This window comes from Hemiscyllium ocellatum, chromosome 37 (genome assembly GCF_020745735.1).
Source record: "Hemiscyllium ocellatum isolate sHemOce1 chromosome 37, sHemOce1.pat.X.cur, whole genome shotgun sequence".
Classification (NCBI taxonomy): domain Eukaryota; kingdom Metazoa; phylum Chordata; class Chondrichthyes; order Orectolobiformes; family Hemiscylliidae; genus Hemiscyllium; species Hemiscyllium ocellatum.
The window spans coordinates 24229949-24253313 of record NC_083437.1 but is presented as its reverse complement, the minus strand read 5'-3'; the positions used below and the strand labels follow the sequence as shown (position 1 = coordinate 24253313).

Sequence of the window (23365 nt, the reverse complement as noted above, 5' to 3'; positions counted from 1 at the left end):
AGATGCAGCTATGATTCATTTAGTTCACAACACGATAAATACAGTTCGTTGAGCACATTACTACTACATTGAGTAGTAATGTGCTCAATTTAGTGCTAATCTTGAAACTGCACTTTTCACTTGCAGTTACAGTGTTAACTACTGTGACAAATACTTAACTAACATTTCATTTGCTATACTCAGTCTAAACTGCGATATCTGATCCTAGGTAGGGAGCCAATTGTGGAAGAACTAGATCTGTATGAATTTATCCTGTTTAAAAACCTAAATCTAAATTAATACCCAGGGATGAAGTCAACTCACAATGCCTCTTTATGAGTTTTTTTTAGGGGTAGGGATGTGAAATATGAGGGAGTTCCCAGATTACTAGATGTTTGAAATCCCAGGGAATGGAGGAATATGGCAATAGGACAGGAAAGCTGAGTTCAAGGAAAAAAATCAGCCACAATTTTATTGAATAATGAAGTGGTTTGAGAGATCGTATAACTGATTCCTGACCTATTAGGTTTATTCGTACACTATATAGACCAGTCAGAACCCAACAGCAAGAATATAGAAACTATGGACCTTTCCTGGGCCATAGCAACAATCACTGCTTGTACAGTGATAACTGCAGTGGTTAATTAACCTATATCCAACTCCAGTTATGGAGATGGTTCCGCCCCCACCAGTGATATGTGAAATCCAAGACTGCAGGAGGCTGGGAACACTTCAACCCTCTACCGAAGAGTAACAACTAACAAACACTGATCCATGTCCATTGAGGGAAACATGGATACACAAAAATTGACAAATGAACCATATAAACTTAGGTCATATAACACTAGCCTAGATGTCTCCTTATTTCATAGGCCTATGGTTTCTTGTATTTTCTACCATTCAACTATTCCACATACTTACATCATCATTATATCCCATGTGCATTCCACAATCCAGCATCACGTTTTTCCCACCAATTGAGACCAGGATACAACTGCGGCCCACATCCTGGCCTGCCCCTGAAAAAACAAGGATTGGTCATTCTGCAAACTTTCTAAGCTCTTATTAAGAATCATATCCAATGACTAGCTGAATATTTAAATTATTACCTAAAGGCGTGACTTTTATTTCCGGCATTTGCAATCAGATTTCACTGTGACTTGTGCTTCCAAGAACGCACTGATGAAATCAGCTACTCATCTTAATTCAGCAAAACAGATCTGTTAAATTTAAAGCAGACTGTATCAGTAAATAAAACATCTCAAGCGATCTCATGGCCCAGCAGTTTGTTCTGTTCTATGTATGAGTAAGAAATGGAAAGAAAAGTGAGGGTATCATTGTGGAACAGGGATAGAGGAGTATGGAGTGTGCGCTAAAGTCTAAAGGCCTGAACTTTAACTTAAAGTCACTGTGAGAATTTTTCAACAGCTATATCCTAATATAAAATGTAATTTTCAAATAGAGAATGTAAAAATCGAAGAAATGGGAATAGGAGTAAGCTATTCATACTCTCATGCCCATCCTGCCACTCAGTAACATCATGGCTTGATCTGCCCCAATCATCAACTCCTCTCTTGTACCAACCGTCCTCCCCGCTATTTCAAAACTCTACTTACTACCTCTTTAAATACTTTCAGTGATCTAGCACAACTCTTTGGAATAGAGAGTTCCAGACAGTCACCACCTTCGAGGGGAAGAAATTCCTTCATTTTGTTCAATCAATTTTTATACAGTCTTTTAACCTCAATAACCTGGCATGCCAACTAATTCTGCTCAGTTTGCACCTTAAAATATTTAAGCATTTTCAAAACCTCTATTAAATCTCAAATTAAGATTCCTTGTTACAGTGAAGAAAGATCTATTTTGAGCATATTGTCATAATTACAACCTTTTATTTCTGCTATATGATGCTTTGTGAAGCATCTTAGGATATTTTTCAGAGAGGTACTTCATAAATATGTTTCTAATCATTCTAGCAAATCTTCACTGTACCATGGTTTGAACAAATTAACTTTATTTTTATACTCAATGTCTGAGTGCATGATGCCCTGAACCGATCAATTTTTACAGCCTTTTGAACGTACGCACACACACCTACTAAAGAAAGTCTTCAAGTTGTGACTAGACCAAACAATTCCAGAGACCTATACTAATAATCCAGAGAATATAGACTGATAGCCAACTATTGGAGTTTGAAAATTTTAAGTGCATACAAAGGATAACTAAAAATCCAAAAAAGAAACTGCTGTTAGTAACATTACAAGTGACAAAGAGGCAGTCAGACCGTTTGCAAATAAAAAAAACTTTCACTACCGTGGCTTCTACTAATATTCAGGCATCTTCTGCCTTTAAAACTAAATTACTCAAAAATTTGAATTCAGCAACATACATCTCATTAAAATAAGTGGGAACTTAAATAAACTTCAAAGTTAATTGAAAGGACTATACGCAACATTGGTTCACAGTGAGCTTTGCTGAGCAGCAAAAATGCAGACAGTGAAAAATGGACAGGACAAGCCAACTGAGGCCTCCCTTGATTGGTCTGAACACAAAATCAGAATTAAAGTCTCCAGGTTCACATTTTAAACGCTGAATTTAAAAAATAATACAACTCGATTTATTATCACTTTCCAGCTACACAAGGCAGACGGCGGGTTTTTAAATAAACAAGGACCCCGCTCAATGACAGTGACTCCCGTCCTTTCCTTTTCCACCAAACACTGTCGCTACGAATTCGGGCAAAGACACCACGCCAGCCCCAGGCCTACCTCGGGCAGCAGCAAGACCGAGCAGGCCCTCGTTACCAAGACACCCAACACCCAACCCGACTGACAGGGACAACATCCAATGGAATGCACGCTCCAGGTAGGTCGTTGCGGAGGCGGGGCTTCCGGCTCGGGGTGCCCCGCTTTGATTGGTCAAAAGCATACCCCGCCCATTCGCTTGAAGTTCTAAGATGGCTGATCCGGACAGGTTCAGTTTGGCTGAGGTTCTGGAGTCTTTCAAAAAGTGCCTGACTGACCAGGGAGAAATCCTGCAGGAACATTACTTAGAAGGATGGAAAGGGCTGGTAAAGTGAGTGACTTTAAAAAAAATCCTCTTGCTGTATTGTCATCAGGGTTTTTGGAGACTGCAGGTAAATGTGGAGAGGTTGGCAGATGGAATGTAATGTGGGAAAATGTCATGTTGATTTTTGTTTGGTAGGAAGAATAATAAGGACTATCTTAAGTAGAGCACAATTGTAGAATTCCGACGTTGGTGTTCTGAATCACAAAAGGCACACACCCCCTCTGCGTGAAAAGATTGCCCCTTAGATACCTTTTAAATCTTACCCCTCTCACCATAAATGCGTCCCCTCTAGTTTTAGGCTCCCACCCCAGGCAAAAGATCTTGTCTATCCATGCTCCTCATGATTTTATAAACTTTCTATAATGTCTTTCCTTAGCCTCCAATGTTTTGGGAAAAAAAAATACCCCAGTCTATTCAGCCTCTGCCTACAGCTGAAACCCAGGCAACATTCCTGTAAATCTTTTCTGAACCCTTTCAAATTTCACAACATCCTATAGTGGGGAAGACCAGAATTGCATGCAGTATTCTGATGGCCTAACCAATGTCCTGTACAGCTGCAACATGACTTCCCAACTCCTATACTCCATGCATTTCCCAATAAAGGAAAGCTCAACTTTCCTTTAGTGCTGCTTTCACTATCCTATCCACCTTTGACACCATTTTCAAGGAACTATGAACTTTCACTCCAAGGTCTCTTTGACAATAGACAATAGGTGTAGGAATAGGCCATTCTGTCCTTCGAGCCTGCACCACCATTCAATATGATCATAGCTGATCACCCTTAATCAGTATCCTGCTCCTGCCTTATCTCCATAACCCTTGATTCCACTATCCTTGAGAGCTCTATCCAACTCTTTCTTAAATGAATCCAGAGACTGGGCCTCTACTGCCATCTGAGGCAAAGCATTCCACACAGCCACCACTCTCTTGGTGAAGAAGTTTCTCCTCATCTCTGTCCAAAATGGTCAATCCTCTATTTTTAAGCTGTGTCCTCTGGTTAGGCACTCACCCATCAGTGGAAACATGTTTCCTGCCTCCAGAGTGTCCAATCCTTTAATAATCTTATGTCTCAATCAGATCCCCTCTCAGTCTTCAAAACTCAAGGGTATACAAGCCCAGTCACTCCAGTCTTGCAGCGTAAGGTAGTCCTGCCATTCCAGGAATTGACCTCGTGAACCTATGCTGCACTCCCTCAATAGCCAGAATGTCTTTCCTCAAATCTGGAGACCAGAACTGCACACAGGTATGGTGTCACCGGGGCCCTGTACAGCTGCAGAAGAATCTCTTTGCTTCTATACTCAACCCCTCTTGTTATGAAGGCCAGCATGCTATTAGCCTTCTTCACTACCTGCTGTACCTGCATTTGTTCAGCAACACTCTCCAGACCTGACCATTAAGCGTATAAGTCCTATCCTGATTTGCCTTTGCAAAGTGCAGAATCTCACATTCATCTAAATTAAGCTCTATCTGCCACTCTTCGGCCTATTTGCCCATCTGATCAAAATCCCATTGTACCCTGAGGTAACCTCTTTTGCTGTCCACTATACCTCTAATTTTGGTGCCATCTGCAAGCTTACAATGTTTTCAATGTTTGCATCCAAATTGTTTATACAAATGATGAAAAGCATTGGACCGAGCGTCAATCCCTGTGGCACACTGCTGGTCAGAGGCCTCCAGCCTTTAAAACAGCCCTCCTCCACCACCTTCTGTCATCTATCTTTGAGCCAGTTCTGTATCCATATAGCTAGTTATTCTATTGTGATCTAACCTTGCTGACCAGTCTACCATGAGGAATCTTGTCGAATGTTATACTGACTTCTACGTAAATCATGTCCACTGCTCTGCCCACATCAATCCTCTTTGTTACTTCTCAAAAAACTCAATTCATGAGACATAATTTCCCATGCTCAAAGCCATGTTGACTAACCCTAATCAGGCCTTGTCTTTCCAAATATATGCAAATCCTTCCCTCCGGATTCCCTCCAACACCTTGCCACCACCAATGTCTGACTCCCTAGAGGAATAGAAGTAAGATGCTATATAACTCATTGATGAGGTTGCATATTGTGGATGTTTGTGGGATGGGGATGGTTCAGAAGAGGCTTAGAATCCGAGAAGCGCTACAGTGCAAATAGAGGCCACAGAAGCTGGAGGTAAGCTCTGATTCCAGGCACTCTGAAGCAGCAATGCTAACTACTTTACTACCCAACATACAATTGCTTACTGGATTGATACCTGAAATGAGTGAATTGTCTTCTGAAGAATGGTTGGACAGACTGGCCATGTGAAGGGAAACTTGTTTGAAATACATAGATCCCTTTTTAGCTGGCCCAGAGGAAGGCTTCATAAGCCTATAGTTTCAGGTTCAAGTCCCACCTGTCCCAGAGATGTGTCATAACATGTCCGAACAGGTTGATTAAAGTATAAATAAGATCTTGACTGGATGGATGTGGGAAGGATGCTTCCTCTCTGAAGTGAGCCTAGAACTAGGTTGTATTAATTAAAAACCACAGTGAAGCACTGTTTTAAAACGAGGAGTTGGCTTTTCTCTGAAGGTTGTGTAACCTTGGAACTCCTTGACTCAGAAGGATGATGACAAGGTCATTGTATATTTTTAGGGTGGAAATAGTTTGTTTTTGTTAGGCAAGTGATTCAAAGGTTATTGGGAGTAGATGTGAATGTGGAAGTCTAAAGACTAACAGATCAATCATAATGTTATTGACTGTTGAAACAAAATAGAGGGGCTGAAGAGCCTACTTGTGCTCCTCATTTGTATTTTAGTATCATCAATTTCACTTAATGTGAGGGCCCAAGCACACATCTGATTTCATAAAATTAACAAGTCAAACCGATGGGGAGAATGAGTGTGTTATTTCTCAGTATGGTAATGTTGTATGGAAATGATCCAGTTATTGCAAATTTGACAAATATAGTTGATTAAAGCTATTCATTACATAGTTTTAAAGTTTAAGAATTGTGTATGTGAAATCATTATTTCCCAACCTACTAAGAAGCAAAAATATTGGTAATATCTAGAATTGTAGAGGGCCTCTTGCATCAGGAAAGAATAGTTTAAGATTTTGGGAAGTTACCCTCCCCAAAACATTGGCCTGGATTTCGTGCTGAATGACAAAGGATATTTACTGGTGACCTTGAAGAAAGTTGTCCACAAAGATGTAGCAATCTCTGTGGCAATGTGTTTCCTCTTTGCTAACGGCAGTTGTATCTGGCATCAAGTCAAAAGAAATCTTGGTGTGCAGCAAAAATATATACAAGCGGGATACAGAAACAATTGCCTGAAGTATTCACTAATTGCAAACAAAATCACTAAAAGCTCTTAATCTTTTGTTGTAAAATACATGATTACAACTAGATTTAAATATGTTTATTTTAAATGTGTTGAAATTTAAGTTTTACAAATATAAATACATCTTGGTCAACAAAGTGTCACTTTGTCAAGGGTTTTTAAACAATGAAACAGAATAAAAACTCTTGTCACTTTGTTGATTTTTTTTTCAGTGACTAAAATTTTGAGTGGGTACTCAGCAATGTGCATGCTTTGGAGGGGGGGGGGAGGTACGTGCATCACTGAGAGCAACGTTAGTGTTTCTAAATGAATTTGTGCATGTCCAGACTCCTGAAGTTGCTTGGGCTCTCACATTAGTGAAGTAAAGGCAGCACTTGCTGTTGGTTAAACTGGTATGACCATGGTAATATCGGAGCAATAACTTCTAATCCACTCAAGTTTTCTTAGAATTCACTTTTTACATTTAATTCTATTCAGAAATGCCCTAATGCATCCTTTTGTAAGCAGGATCGTGAGTCCCGCATGGTATGTTGCCTGACCAGTGCCAGGGTGCAGGACATCTCTGACTGGCTTGAAAGGATACTGGAGCAGAAAGGCAAGGATCCAGTTGTTGTGGTCCACATTGAGACAAACAACATAGGCAAGCCTAGGAAAGAGGACCTGTTTGAGGATTATCAAGTACTAGGAATGAAATTAAGCAACGGGTCCTCAAGGGTTATAATCTCCAGCTTACTACCTAAGCTACATGCAAATTGGTTTAGGGATAAGAAAATTAGAAGTAAACATGTGGCTAAAGGAGTGGTGTGGGAAAGAGGGGTTCCATTTCATGGGGCATTGGCATTAGTTTTGGAACAGGAGGGATTTGTACTGATGGGATTGTCTCCACCTGAACTGATCTGGAACCAGTGTTCTAGTGAAAAGGATAAGTAGGGTGGTTACTAGACTTAAACGAGTGAATTGGAGGGGGAAGGGAAGGGGAAAATGACAGGAATTATAATGGTAAATATAAAGGAAAGCAGCAGTTTAGCATGTGTGCAGGAGGGTTTAACTACATGGCAGACTATAAAAGAAGTAAAAAGGAAGGATAACTCAGGAGATTATTATGTACAAAAACTAGCATAAGGACCGCGTGGATGAATTAACGGCACAAGTCATGATTTTAGTAGCTGTTGTAGAGACATGGTTGCAGGATGGTCACAACTGGGAGTTAAGTATCCAGTTATATCAGATTATTTGGAAGGACGGGCAGGGAGGTGGTGTAGCTCTGATATTTATGGACAACATCAAAGCGGTGGTGAGAGATGATATACGTGCTGTGGAGAATAAGGTTGAATCCATTTGGGTGGAAATTACAAATTCTAGGAAGAGCAAGTTACTGATAGTCTATAAAAATATCACCAAGCAATATCACATTGGGGAAGGCAATAAAGAAATAACTAACACCTGTAAAGACGGTACAGCAAATATCAGGGGGATTTTACACTAAACGTTGATTAGTCAAACCAAGTTGGTCAGGTCAGCCTTGAGTTCACTGAATGTATCCATAATAATTTTCTTTAACAGTATGTAATGGAACTGATGAGGGAGTAAGCAATCTGGGATCTGGTTCTGTGTAAAAATGAAACAGAAATAATGAATAATGTCATAGTTAGTGATCCTCTCAGAAGGAGCGATCACAATATGGTTGAATTTAGAATACAGATGGAAAGTGTGAATATAAAATCACCAGAATCCTGTGCTTAAACAAAGTTTAAAAGTCACACAACACCAGGTTATAGTCCAACAGGTTTAATTGGAAGCACACTAGCTTGCGGAACGATGCTCCTTCATCAGGTGATTGCGGAGGGTTCGATCGTAACACAGAATTTATAGCAAAAATTTGCAGTGTGATGTAACTGAAATAATGCATTGAAAAATTGATTGTCTGTTAAGCCTTTCATCTGTTAGAATACAGTGATAGTTTCACTTCTTTCATGTGTAAATCACAAAACCCTTTTTTTTTTAAAAAGAAGGTGCATTCTCGGGTTAGCTGTTAATAATGGTGATAGCTAGACAATATGTTGAAGGTGTTAGCCCCCTGTGTTCTCTGTCTATGACTTGATGTTTAGATTAGAATCAATCTAAAAAGTGAGATAACAGAGTTCTACATGAACGTATGCAGTTTTTGAGCAAAGTGCAATGTAACTCTGCAAGTACAAATTCACCACTGTGTGTGTGTGGTGAGTGCGGAGTGTCTTAAGTCTGTGAGGGGGAGCGCGTGTGTATGTGACATGACACAGGTACACACAGACACCCACACACCCTTATAGACACACACACTCCCACACTCTCACATGCACCCCCTCACAGACTTAATACACTCTGTGTGTGCGCGCGCGCGCACACACACACACACACACACACACACACACACACACACAAAGATCCACATGCACGCACATATTTTGTGTGGTGAATTTGTACTTGCAGAGTTACATTGCACTTTGCTCAAAAACTGCATACGTTCACGTAGAACTCTGAGCTCAAAAACTGCATGAATTTAAGTAAAACTCTGTTATCTCACTTTTCAGATTGATTTTAATCTAAACATCAAGTCATAGACAGAGAACACAGGGGGCTAACACCTTCAACATATTGTCTAGCTATCACCATTGTTAACAGCTAACCCGAGAATGCACCCTTTTTTTATATAAAAAAAGGGTTTTGTGATTTACACATGAAAGAAGTGAAACTATCACTGTATTCTAACAGATGAAAGGCTTAACAGACAATCAATTTTTCAATGTATCATTTCAGTTACATCACACTGTAAATTTTTGCTATAAATTCTGTGTTACGATCAAACTCTCCACAATCACCTGATGAAGGAGCATCGCTCCGAAAGCTAGTGTGCTTCCAATTAAACCTTCCCACAAGGAGGTTGAACAGCTCATCACCCCCACCAGGAGGTTGAACAGCTCATCAACTTTACCAACACCTTCCATCCTGATCTCAAATTCACCTGGACTGTCTCAGACTCCTCCCTCCCCTTCCTAGACCTTTCCATTTCTATCTCGGGCGACCGACTCAACACAGACATCTACTATAAACCGACTGACTCCCACAGCTACCTGGACTACACCTCCTCCCACCCTGCCCCCTGTAAAAATTCCACCCCATATTCTCAATTCCTTCGTCTCCGCCGCATCTGCTCCCAGGCGGACTAGTTCCAATACCGTACAGCCCAGATGGCCTCCTTCAAGGACCGCAGATTACCCCCAGACGTGATCGATGCCCTCCACCGCATCTCCTCCACTTCCCGCTCCTCCGCCCTTGAGCCCCGCCCCTCCAACCGCCACCAAGACAGAACCTCACTGGTTCTCACCTACCACCCCACCAACCTCCGTATACAGCGTATCATCCGCCGTCATTTCCGCCAACTCCAAACGGACCCCACCACCAGGGATATATTTCCCTCCCCTCCCCTATCAGCGTTCCGCAAAGACCACTCCCTTCGTGACTCCCTCGTCAGGTCCACACCCCCCACCAACCCAACCTCCACTCCTGGCACCTTCCCCTGCCCACACCACCTCCCTTACTTCTCTCCAAGGCCCCAAGGGATCCTTCCATATCCGCCACAAATTCACCTGCACCTCCACACACACCATCTATTGCATCCGCTGCACCCAATGTGACCACCTCTATATTGGGGAGACGGGCCGCCTACTTGCAGAACGCTTCAGGGAACACCTCTGGGACGCCCGAACCAACCAACCCAACCACCCCGTGGCTCAACACTTTAATTCTCCCTCCCACTCCATCGAAGACATGCAGGTCCTTGGACTCTTCCATCGCCAGAACGGTTGGAGGAAGAGCGCCTCATCTTCCGCCTGGGAACCCTCCAGCCACAAGGGATGAACTCGGATTTCTCCAGTTTCCTCATTTCCCCTCCCCCCACCTTGTCTCAGTCGATTCCCTTGAACTCGGCACCACCCTCCTAACCTGCAATCCTCTTCCTGACCTCTCCGCCCCCACCCCACTCCGGCCTATCACCCTCACCTTGACCTCCTTCCACCTATCACATCTCCATTGCCCCTCCCCCAAGTCCCTCCTCCCTACCTTTTATCTTAGCCTGCCTGGCACCCTCTCCTCATTCCTGATGAAGGGCTCTGGCCCAAAACGTTGAATTTCCTGTTCCTTGGATGCTGCCTAACCTGCTGTGCTTTAACCAGCAACGCATTTTCAGCTGCTTCCAATTAAACCTGTTGGACTATAACCTGGTGTTGTGATTTTTAACTTTGTACACCCCAGTCCAACACCGGCATCTCCAAATCGTGCTTAAACAAGGGAGACTACAATAGGATGAAGGAGGAGTCGGCTGAAGTAAACTGGAGGCAAAGACTTTATGGTGGGACAGTGGAGGACTTTCAAAGCAATTTTTCAAAGTGATCAGCAAAAGTATACATCAGTGAAAAAGGACTGAGAAAAGGGGTAATCTGCCATGGGTGCCTAAGGGATTAAGGGAAGTTGTCAAATTAAAAGAGAAGGCATACAAAGTGGCCAAGATAAGCAGGAAACTAGAAAATTGGGAAAGCTTTAAAGGTCAACAGAAAGCCACAAAGAGCTATAAATAAGTAAGATGGATTGAGAAAAAAACAAGCTCAGAATATAAAGCCAGATAGTAAAAGTTTCTATAAATATATGAAACAAGAGTGGCTAAAGTAAACATTCGTTCTTTAGAGGATGAGAAGGGAAATTTAATAAGGGGAAATGAGGAAATGTTCGAGGCATTGAACAGATATTTTGTCAGTCTTCACAGTGGAGGGTACAAGTAACATGCCAGTAATTGACAAGAGACAAAAGTAGGTGAGGACCTGGAGACAATCATTATCACGAAAGAGGTAATGTGGGGCAAGCTAAGTGTAGACAAATCTCTTGGCCCTGATGGAATGCATCCCAGGTTGCTAAAAGAGATGGCAGGAGAAATAGCAAATGTGATGCTGCTGTTTAAAAAGGGAGATGGACAAAATATGGGGAATTATACACCAGTTAGTTTAACTTCTGTAGTGGGGAAGATGCTTGAGTGTATTATCAAGGATGAAATAGCATGGCATCCAGATAGAAATTGTCCTGTTGGGCAGATGCAGCATGGGTTAATGAATGGCAGGTCAGGCTTAACTGATTTTTTTCTTTGGAATTCTATAAAGACATTACGAAGATGGTGGACAACAGAGACTCAGTAAATTTGGTATATCTAGATTTCCAAAAGGCATTTGACAAGGTGCTGCATAATTTAAAGATGCAAGGTGTTATAGGCAATGTATTGGTATGGTAGAGGATTGGATAACCAACAGGAACAATAGTGGGAATAAATGAGTACTATTCTGGTTGGTAGTTAGCGACCAATGGTGTGCATCAGGGATCAGTGTTGGGACCACATTATTCACAATTTACATAGATGATTTGGAGTAGGAGACCACGTGTAGTCTGTTAAAGTTTGTAGATGACACTAAGATGAGTGGTAGAGCAAAGTGTGCAGAGGACTGTGAAACTTTGCAACGGGACTTAGGTAGTTTAAGTGAGTGGGCAAAGATCTGGCAGATGGAGCACAATGGTAATAAATGTGAAATCATCCATTTTGGCAGGAATAACAGTAATAAGAATTATTATTTGAATAGTAAGAAATTGCAGCATGGTGTTGTGCAGAGGGACCTGGGTGTCCTTGTGCATGAATCACAGAAGATCGGTCTGCAGGTGCAACAAGTAATTAAGAAGGCAAATGGAATTTTGTCCTTCATTGCTAAAGGATTGAGTTTAAAAGCAGAGAGGTTATGTTGCAGATGTATAGGATGCTGGTGAGCCATGATCTTATTGAATGGTGGAGCAAGCACGAAGGGCCAGATGGCATGCTCCTAGTTCTTATGTTAATCCTTTGAAATAAGGTTTTAAGGGAAGTTTTAGTTTTCAGTGAGTTTGGAAGTTGTAATGTTTAATGAGCTGAAAATGTGTTGCTGGTTAAAGCACAGCAGGTCAGGCAGCATCCAAGGAACAGGAAATTCAACGTTTCGGGCAAAAGCCCTTCATCAGGAAGGGCTTTTGCCCGAAACGTTGAATTTCCTGTTCCTTGGATGCTGCCTGACCTGCTGCGCTTTAACCAGCAACGCATTTTCAGCTCTGATCTCCAGCATCTGCAGACCTCACTTTTTACTCGTAATGTTTGATGAGCAGAGCTGCTAAAGTTCTAGAATACCAGTATATGTTTCACTGACATTGTATATCAACAGACATTGGTAAAGTTTTCCACTTCTCCACAATGATGTTGTAGATGTTCAAATAGTTGCTTTTCTAGCACACAACTTACAAATCTTTAACCCAAATTTTGTGTTCTATAAATAGATCTACTTCATCACTATAGATCGACGATTGAGCCTGACATCAGTGATGGGCAAGTTGTTGGAGGGAATCCTGAAGGACAGGATTTTCATTAGGGATAGTCAGCATGGGTTTGTGCGTGGGAAATCATGTTTCACAAATTTGAGGTTTTTTTTCTTATTTCTTAAGAAGATTGAGGGCAGAGCAGTAGACGTGATCTGTATAGACTTCAGTAAGGTGCTCGACAAGGTTCCTCATGGCAGACTGATTAGCAAGGTTAGATCTCATGGAATACAGGGAGAATTAGCCATTTGAATGCAGAACTGGCTTGAAGGTTGAAGACAGAGGGTGGTGGTGGAGGGATGTTTTTCAGACTGGAGGCCTGTGACCAGTGTAGTGCCACAAGGATCGTTGCTGGGTCCACTACTTTTTGTCATTTATGTAAATGATTTGGATGCGAGCATAAAAGGTACAGTTAGTAAGTTCGCAGATGACACCAAAGTTGGAGGTGTAGTGGAAAGCGAAGAGGGTTACCTCAGATTACAGTAGGATCTCAATGGGCCAATGGGCTGAGAACTGGCAGATGGAGTTGAATTCAGATAAAAGTGAGGTGCTGCATTTTGGTAAAGCAAATCTTAACAGGACTTGTACACTTAATGGTAAGGTCCTAGGGAGTGTTGCTGAACAGGAGAGACCTTGGAGTGCAGATTCATAGCTCCTTGATTGTGGAGTTGCAGGTAGATAGGATAGTGAAGAAGGTGTTTGGTATGCTTTCCTTTATTGGTCGGAGTATTGAGTACAGGAGTTGGGAGGTCCTGTTGTGACTGTACAGGACATTGGTTAGGCCACTGTTGGAATATTGCGAGCAATTCTGGTCTCCTTCCTATCAGAAAGATGTTGTGAAACTTGAAAGGGTTCAGAAAAGATTTACAAGGATTTTGCCAGGGTTGGAGGACTTGAGCTATAGAGAGAGGCTGAACAGGCTGGGGCTGTTTTCCCTGGAGTGTTGGAGGCTGAGAGGTGACCTTACAGAGGTTTACAAAATTGAGGGGCATGGAGGGGGGTAAATAGGCAAAGTCTTTTCCCTGGGTTTGGGGAATCCAGAACTAGAGGGCATAGGCTTGGGGTGAGAGGGGAAAGATAAGAGACCTAAGGGTCAACTTTTTCACGCAGAGGGTGGTGCGTGTATGGAATGAGCTGCCAGAGGAAGTGGTGGAGGCTGGTACAATTGCGACATTTGAGGCATTTGGATGGGTATATGAATAGGAAGGGTTTGAAGGGACATGGGCTGGGTGCTGGCAAGTGGGACTGGATTGGATTGGGATATCTGGTTGGCATGGACAGGTTGGACCGAAGGGTCTGTTTCCATGCTCTACATCTCTATGACTGTAGTGGACAGCAAAGAAGGTTACCTTGAAGTACAACAGGATCTTGATCAGATAGGCCAATGGGTTGAGGAGTGACAGAAGGAGTTTAATTTAGATAAATGTGAGGTGCTGCATTTTGGGAAAGCAAATCAGAGCAGGACTTGAATGCTTAATGGTAAGGTCCTCTGGAGTGTTTCTGAACAAAGACCTTTGAGTGGAGGTTCATAGCTTTTTGAAAATGGACTGGCAGGTAGATAGGATAGTGAAGGTGGCATTTGGAGTGGCTTCCTTTTGTTGCAGCTGTACAGGACATTGGTTTGGCCACTTTTGGGATATTGCATGCATTTCTGGTCTCCTTCCTATTGGAAGGATGTTGTGAAACTTGAAAGGTTCAGAAAGGATTTACAAGGATATTGCCAGGGTTGGAGGATTTGAGATATAGGGAGAGGCTGAATAGGGTAGGGCTGTTTTCCCTGGAGCATCAGAGGCTGAGGAATGACCTTTTATAGAGGTTTATAAAATGATGGGTATGGATAAGATAAATAGACAAGGTCTTTTTCCTGGGGTGGTGGAGTCCAGAACTAGAGGACATAGGTCCCTTATATATCTTTCCCCACTCACTCTGAACCTAAGTGGCAATGTTTTCAGAGGGTGGTGGGTATATGGAATGAGCTGTCAGAAGAAGTGGTGGAGGCTGGTACAGCATTTAAAGGACATCTGGATGGATATGAATACAAGGTTTTACATGGCAATGGGCAAAGTGCTGGCAATTGGGACTAGATTAGATTAGGATATCTGGTTGACATGGACAAGTTGGACTGACTGTCTGTTTCCATGCTGTACGTCTCTGACTCTTTATTATTAAAGCAAAATACCGCAGATGCTGAAAATCTGAAATAAAAATCATTCCAAAAACACATTCTCCTGCTCCTTTGATGCTGCCTGACCTCCTGCGCTTTTCCAGCAACACATTTTTCAGTATTAGAAATCCTGCAGAGTGTGAAAATAGATAAGTCCCCTGTGCCGGATGGGATTTATCCTAGGATCCTCTGGGAAGTCAGGGTGGAGATTGCCGAGCCTTTGACATTGATCTTTAAATCGTCATTGTCTGCATGAATAGTGCCCGAAGACTGGAGGACAGCAAATCTTGTTCCCTTGTTCAAGAATGGGAGTAGAGACAACCCTGGAATTATCGACCTGCGAGCATTACTTCAGTTGTTGAAGTGTTGGAAAAGGTTATAAGACAGAGGATGTATAATCATCCAGAAAAGAATAATTTGTTTGGGGATAGTCAGCATGGTTTTGTGAAGGGTAGATCATGCCTCACAAACCTTATTGAGTTCTTTGAGAAGGTGACCAAACAGGTAGATGAGAGTAAATTGGTTGATGTGGTGTATATGGATTTCAGCAAGGCATTCAATAAGGTTCCCCATAGTAGGCTATTGTTCAAAATGCGGAGGAATGGGATTGAGGGAGATATAGCAGTTTGGATCAGTAATTGGCTTGCTGAAAGAAGACAAAGGGTGGTGGTTGATGGAAAATGTTCATCCTGGAGTGCAGTTACTAATGATGTACCGCAAGGGTCGGTGTTGGGTCCACTGCTGTTCGTCATTTTTATAAATGACCTGGATGAGGGTGTAGAAGGGTGGGTCAGTAAATTCGCAGACGATACTAAGGTTGGTGGAGTTGTGGATCGTGACAAAGGATATTGTAGGTTACAGAGAGACATACATAAGCTGCAGAACTAGGCTGAGAGGTGGCAAATGGAGTTTAATGCGGACAAGTGTGAGGTGATTCACTTTGATCAGAGTAACCGGAATGCAAAGTACAGGGCTAATGGTAGGATTCTTGGTAGTGTAGATGAGCAGAGAGATCTGTGTCCAGGTACACAGATTCTTGAAAGTTACTACCCAAGTCGACAGGGTTGTTAAGAAGGCATATACAGTATTTTAGCTTTTATTAATAGAGGGATCGAGTTTCGGAACCATGAGGTTACACTACAGCTGTACAAAGCTCTGCTGCAGCCGCACTTGGAGTATTGTGTACAGTTCTGGTCACCACATTACAAGAAGGATGTGGAAGCTTTGGAAAATATGTAGAGGAGATTTACTAGGATGTTGCCTGGTATGGGGGGAGGTCTTATGAGGAAAGGGACTTGAGGCTATTTTTGTTGGAGAAAAGAAGGTTGAGAGGTGACTTAATAGAGACATATAAGATAATCAGAGGGTTAGATAGGGTGGACAGGGAGAGCCTTTTTCCAAGTATGGTGACGGTGAGCATGAGAGGGCATAGCTTTAAATTGCGGGGTGATAGATATAGGACAGATGACAGAGGTAGTTTCTTTACTCAGAGTAGTAAGGCTATGGAATGCTTTGCCTGCAACGGTAGTAGATTCACCAACTTTAAGTGCATTTAAGTCGTCATTGGACAAACATATGGACGTACATGGAATAGTGTAGGTTAGATGGGTGTCAGATTGGTATGACTGGTCGGTGCAACATCGAGGGCCGAAGGGCCTGTACAATGTTCTATGTTAATGTATCCCAGAACATTGTGACAAGAAAGGAAGGATATTGAGACCCCTTGCAGAAATATTTGCATTATCTATTACTGTGGGTAAGATGCTTGATGGTGACTAATGTACTTTTGCCTAAGAAAGGTTGTAAGGAGAAATTTGGAAACTATAGACCTGTGAGTGTGACTTTGGTTGTGGGTAATTTGTTAGAGGTGATTAGGAAAGATAGGATTTATGAACATTTAGAGGCAAAAATTGATATGGGATAGTAAAAAGTGAGGTCTGCAGATTCTGGAGATCAGAGCTGAAAATGTGCTGCTGGTTAAAGCGCAGCAGGTCAGGCAGCATCCAAGGAACAGGAAATTCGACGTTTCGGGCATAAGCCCTTCGTCAGGATTCCTGATGAAGGGCTTATGCCCGAAACGTCGAATTTCCTGTTCCTTGGATGCTGCCTGACCTGCTGCGCTTTAACCAGTAACACATTTTCAGCATTGATATGGGATAGTCAGTATTGTTTTTTGAAGAGGGTACCAAAAGATTAATGGCAGAGCAGTAGACATTGGTTAGTTGGATTTTAGTAAAGCCTTTGACAAGATTCTGAGTGGTAGACTGATTAGTAAAGTTGGATTCCATGGGATGCAGGGTGAGATTGCCAATTGGATATAAAATTGGCTTAACGGCAGGAGAGGGGGATGGTGGAGGGTTGTGTTTCAAATTGGAGGCCTGTTACCAGAGTTGTTCCACAGGGGTTGGTTCTGGGTTCTTTTATTCTTTTTGTCATTTTATATAAATGATTTAGATGAGAACACAGAAGGCAAGGTTAAGGTAAGTTTGTGGACAAGGCCAACATTAGTGGCATAGTTGACAGTGTAGAAGATTTTCTACGATTACAAAGGGATCTTAACCAAATGGGTCAATGAACAGAAAAATGTCAGATTGAATTCAATCTGGATAGATGCAAGGTATTCCATTTTGGTACAACAAAATAATTATATAATTAATGGTAGGGTCTTGGGCAGTATTGTCGGACAGAGGGACCTCTGGGTGCAGGTACATTATTCTTTTGAAGTTTGCATCACCCATAGACAGGGTGGTTAAAAAGGTATTTACTTGCTTTCATTGTTTAGTTCTTTGGGTATTGGAGTTGGGAAGTGATGTTGAGGTTGTACAGACACTGGTGATGCCTCTTCTGGAATATTGTCTAGTTCTGGTCACCCAGTTATAGGAAGGATATTGCTAAGCTCGAGAGGGTTCAGGAGAGATTTACCAGTATGTTGCTGGGTATGGAAGGTTTGAGTTATAAAGAGAGGCTGGATGGGCTGGGATTTTTTTCACTGGAGTGTCAGAAGTTGAGAAGTAATCTGATAGAAATTTACAAAATAATGAGGGGTATAGGTAGTTGTCTTCCCCCTAGGATGGAGATTAAGACTGAGGCACATTTTATGGTGGGAGGAGAAAGTTTTAAAAAGTCATGAGAGGCCTTTTTGTTTTACGCTGAGGGTGGTTTGTGGAATGAACGTCCTGAGGAAGTGGTGGAGGTGAGCACAATTTAGAACATTTAAAAGACATTTAGTCAAATACATGGACATGAAAGGATTAGAGAAAGATGAGCCAGGAGCAGGTGAGTGGGACTAGTGGGATTATGTTCGGCATGGACTGGTTGGACCGAAGGGTCTGTTTCTGTGCTCTGACACGATTAAAGGTTCTTTGCCAACCTTCTGTGAGTTCCTCTCCTGAAGGTATTAATTTTTTGCTTGGGTACATTTTTGGTGTACAGCAGTGTTCAGTATATCCCCTGCATATCTGACACTCAGCTGAGTCATGAGGATTCATGTGAGCAGACTGCTTAATATTGGTAGCAACATTGTTGAGGCCAGTCCCATTCTGTTGGGTGCTTCTAGCAAAGGTGTAATAGGTAGCGATCATTCCCTCTCTGATCAACAAAGTACAACATCTATCATTCCCAGATCAATGGAAAATCAAGGGTTAAATTGGAGACCTTTCAGCTGCACCTTGCAAAATAAGCTCCCAAAAAAGTAGATACAATTTGATTTCTAGAAGTAGTAACCCACTTCACAATGGAGTATTTGTTGTTTTTAAAGAATATTGCTTCTAAATTTTTATTAGATCAGTAGTTTACTTAAAACTTTTTATCTTGATGTTTGTTATAAATGCTAAGATATGTTTGTTTATTACACTTCAGATTTATGAGCAGTCTGGGATCAGCATTTTCCTTTATTTCAAATGATGCTGTCACCAAAATCCAAATTCTGGAAGACTACAGAAGTGGTGTGAATGGCCAAAAGTATTTGACCATTCAGTCGATGGTAAAGTACGAGGTTGATAACAAGCTCGTGGATCTGACAAAGCGGGGTGACCACTGGGACTCTGGCTGTCGTACACTACTGCGGCTCCATCGTGCCCTCAGGTGGCTGCAGCTCTTTCTGGAGAAACTGCGGGTAGCTTCTGACAATAGCAAAACGTCTGTCCTTTGTACAGAGGCCTACCAGGATGTCCTGGCCAAATATCATCCCTGGATAGTACGCAAAGCTGCAACTGTGGCCTTTTATATGCTGCCAAGCCGAGCAAACTTCTTTGAGATTATGAATATGGGCCCAACAGAAAAGGTGGTGGCTATACTGGGAGAAGCACTGCCAGTCGTTGCAAAAACTTACGACATCACAGAAGACCTGTATAGTCAACATGGCTTGCTTGATCTTCCGTAATCCTGCACTTTGCACAAAAAACCCACTTGTTCTAAAATGTTGTGTATTTTAATGGTGATATTTGCAAATGCTGACTTCAGTAACCAAAGATGATAAAAATTACTTTAATATTAATTAACCTGATGAGTAGTTGGAGATAGTGAGTCAGCACTCCCTTTGCTGTCTATAATTGCATCAACCCCCCCCCCCCACCACCACCACCACTATTTTCTGTACCTCTCTAAATATGTTGACTGTTTAGGCTGATCAGACTCTCAATCATAACATTGTCCAAGTGTCCATTCTTCATGTCTGAATGTGGGCAGTGTGTCTATTTCACTGTGGTATGTATTATAGTTGGCCTGAATCTATTGTCAGTGATTTGAACACATTTGTATTTTCCAGTGTGGTGTCACTGGACAGTGAGCAGGAGTGCAAGTTGTGACTGACATTGTTTATTCCTGTTAATCTAATCTTATCAAAGGGCAGCAAGATGGTGAACCCAAATATAGGGTCCTGGCCAGAGGTAGCTCGCCCAGTCCAAGGCATGGATTGGGCTCCACCTTGTCCAAAAACCCATGACACAACTCTACTTGTATAGGAGAAAATTGACCAAGAATGAGTCACCTCCTTTTATGTTTATGTTTCTTTTTACTTTCTATAAATCAGCAAATTTGAAAGGCTTCCTTTCCACTTTCCAGTTATGTTTAGTTTCTTATCTTTTGAGCAAATGAGATCCAACTACAATACACAAAGATCCAAAATGTTCTACTTGCAGGAGGTGTCTGACTTTCTATGAATGTCTGTATTGTGTTTTTCAGATCCACTGTCCTCTGTCAGTTCTGTTCAGATTTGCATTTTTGTTAATCTCATTATAACGTGTGAATAAATTACACTGAGTAAAAGCTATTGCAAGCGCAAGCAGCAAAACCATCAGTGGAAGAGACTCATCCTGGTATTAATTATGCAAGAAATCAGATTGAACTCAGATTTTTTTAAGTCTTAGTGGAAACAGACATTAGTTTACATTTTTGCACTTTTAAATTTTGGTATACTTTTTAACTGTATAATTTGCAAGTTAGAAAATGAAAGGGAATATATGTTAGTGCAAGAACAGTTTGGAGGCTTTCAATGTTCTGACCATAGATGTACTGTCACTTGCTGTTTTCCTTCTTGTCTTGGATCATGTGTTGGGGTAACAAAACAGCGTCCCATCCTGACCCCAGACATTCTCAGGCAGAAATGCATGGTTCACAATCACTACGCTTTTCCTTGTCATTATGGTCATTCAGATCAATTTAAATGTGTCAACTAAGGGCAGCAAACATTTGGATTGAACAAAGGACTGTTGTGGTATATGGTTACAGGCAGTGCACTAATCAGCTGTGAATTGGGGGAATAAGTAATCTTTGTTTATACCCATATAGAGTTCACTATTACAGTTTAACAGCACCAGGCTATGACAAGGCGATGGAAATGGAAATATATCAATTCTACAGATGCTGGAAACTGACAGTATGGAATTTGAGCTATTGCAAGATGAGATACACTATGACGCATCTTGTGGTTCCCGAAGCTGCTATTTGTTGTCAAGACTGATATATGAACTCTTGATGCTGTGCTAATTTACCCCAGAAGAGCCACTGCCTAAAGGACACTGGAGAAAATAAATAGAAAAACATAAGTGTTATTTCACAATTACGATGGGCTTTAATTCCACGACGAGTACCAGAAGGTAATCTGGTACACGCACTGAGATCAATATTGTTACTAGGATTTTTATTTTCCCTAGTTGTATTTGAATATTAGCTTTAATCAGCATTAATTTTTGATCAAGAAAAATCACCTTTTGATTTTTGTTTTTGGCTATCATAAGTGAATGGGTTTGACCTGCTTTTGGAAGATGTTTATTTTGTTAATCCAGTTATGATTTTGTCTAAATTTCACACACTAATAATGTGAATTTTTGTACTTGAAACTATCCATCTTCCTCTTGAATATTGTGAGAAATTTTTCATGTTGAATCTGTAATCTAAAGTGATTCAATTTATATCAAATTGAATGTATCTTTGGAATTTCAGTCATTATGTTCAATGTATAAGAGGATTAAATTGTGCACAATTTTGATTTGTCATTGATGTACAAACTGTTAGGATACGTTTTAACCTTTGGGATGCGGGAACACTAGTAAGCAAACTGAATTTCTCAGGAGCTTAACAGTGTTACCCTATCATTTGCTTTGGGTGGCTAGATGTCTCAACATGGCACTTCTAGACTAAAGCACAACCAAAATGTTGCTCCTGCCCTTGCAGGCAGGACTCTGAAAAATGATTTGGCAGTTACCTTTCAGTGGGCTTTTTTGTTTGTTCTGGTTGCTGTAGGCTCCAGTCAAAAATCTATGTAGGGGTCATAAGGACATAAGAACTAGAAGCAGGAGTAGACCATCTGGCCCTTCGAGACTGCTCCACCATTCAATAAGATCATGGCTTATCTTTTCGTGGATTCAGATCCACTTATCTACACTCACTGTATCCCTTAATTCCTGTATTGTTTTTAAAAATAAATCTGTCTAACTTTAAAAACATTTACTGAAGTAGTGTCAACTACTTCACTGGGCAAGGAATTCCATAGATTTACAACCCTCTGGGTGAAGACACTCCTCCTCAATTCCTTCTAAATCTGCTCTCTCTAATCTTGAGGCATTTAGGATCTGCTTGCCCTGCTGGGCAACAGGCCCTTTTTAACAAAGTAATAATTCAAATGCCCAGTGTTGTACGGGTAAAACTGCTGTCCTTGTATTGATTAACACCAGGCCAAGGCAGGAAAATAGACACTTAGGTGATTTAATAGGAAAAATGGGAACCTCCCATTATTACTTAATGTATGATGGTACTGGGTTCTGACAAATAGCTAAAGTTATTGGAGAAGAGCGAAATGTCAACAACACCCCAATCATGATTAGTGTACAATCCCTAAAATTACTTGTAACTTTGTGAAGGCTTGACAGTTTCTACATGTAAATCTTGCACCCATCTCATGTAATTGCACAAAGCACCAGTAGGTGGTGCAATTTGCTTGACAAACTCCATGGTAAAACACAAAAATTTCATTCGTATTCATTCTTCATTGGTATTTTTATATGCATGAGGAAAGTATCCAATTTGATTGTTCATAGTACAACAGTAATTTAGAGATAATAAAGAGGTAAACATCTTGTAAGAATTTTCTGCTCTGTTTCATTCAAAATCGGTTCCACACCAGGAAACAAAATTTAAACTTTGGAGGCATACTATGATTTCAGCTTCTCTAATTATTTAGTGAGCAAATGAGTTATACAGATATGGAAATCCCTCTATCAGTTCTGCATATTGGACAGGTAAACTTTTTTTTGTTCTGACACTTTAAAATGGTGTATACTCTTGCGGTGAGCAGTTTGTTTTGCTGACATGAGTGCTTTGCAAAAGGAAAATGCTAAAGTCATAGGAAAATCATCATTTCCAAAACTTTTTAAAAGTCACGTGTCACTTTGATCTGACTGTAGATTGCTGTTCCTTCATTGCTCGTGGCTTAGTCACCCTCTCACTACACCAATAAAAGTAGCTCACCAAAAAAGGTTCACCATCTCTGCAAAAGTAGGTATCAGCAACTAATCTGATCAAGCTATGGCCATAGCCTGCAAAACAAGTGTCTATTAGGATCAAATTTACTTTTGACAGATATTAGAATTTTTCCATTACTTTATTTGGTAACTCAGTGCAAACCAAATCTCTTGGGTTGGTTCCCAGTCTATTGGGTTTGGTGATCTTATCCAAGAGGGTTGTGGAGAAACTATAATTAGTTTCTGATATAATTTTGGCAAAACCAGCCAAGGTTCCTGATCACTATCCATTTCAGTTCTGCTGGAAAGAGTGCACATGTACATTTGAGATGAAAACCAAATTATACATCTTCAATTGACCATGGGGCTTTGGCTTAATGTGTCCTCTGGAGAAGCAGACCCTCACCATGTACCCTTCAGCACTGCCATGGAATGTCAGCCTCAATTACATGCTGAACTACTGGTTTGAAACAT

General features: G+C 41.3%; 2 protein-coding genes across 2 annotated transcripts in view; one reads left to right on the top strand and one right to left on the bottom strand.

Annotated features, from left to right (window-relative positions):
* ints11 (integrator complex subunit 11) overlaps nucleotides 1–2819 on the bottom strand; it is a 36912-nt gene extending 34093 nt beyond the window's left edge. Inside the window, exons 1-3 of the mRNA XM_060851840.1 lie at nucleotides 2748–2819; nucleotides 1089–1199; nucleotides 901–998 (exon numbers count right to left, since the gene is read on the bottom strand). Coding sequence (XP_060707823.1) covers nucleotides 901–998; nucleotides 1089–1116 — 126 coding nt within the window. The 5' untranslated portion in view covers nucleotides 1117–1199; nucleotides 2748–2819. The remainder of the gene's footprint in view (nucleotides 1–900; nucleotides 999–1088; nucleotides 1200–2747) is intronic.
* Nucleotides 2820–2929: 110 nt separating this feature from the next.
* cptp (ceramide-1-phosphate transfer protein) lies at nucleotides 2930–22491 on the top strand. The gene is made up of 2 exons (XM_060852186.1): nucleotides 2930–3054; nucleotides 18792–22491. The coding sequence occupies exons 1-2, from the start codon at nucleotides 2936–2938 to the stop codon at nucleotides 19312–19314; spliced, it is 642 nt and encodes a 213-aa protein (XP_060708169.1). The 5' UTR covers nucleotides 2930–2935; the 3' UTR covers nucleotides 19315–22491.
* Nucleotides 22492–23365: the final 874 nt, after the last annotated feature.

What these genes read in the sequence shown, in the direction of transcription:
- cptp (XM_060852186.1), top strand. Translation starts at nt 2,936, where the DNA reads ATGGCTGATCCGGACAGGTTCAGTTTGGCTGAGGTTCTGGAGTCTTTC. An exon ending in GGATGGAAAGGGCTGGTAAA is followed by an intron (nt 3,055 to 18,791) that starts GTGAGTGACTTT and finishes ATTACACTTCAG; the next exon opens with ATTTATGAGCAGTCTGGGAT.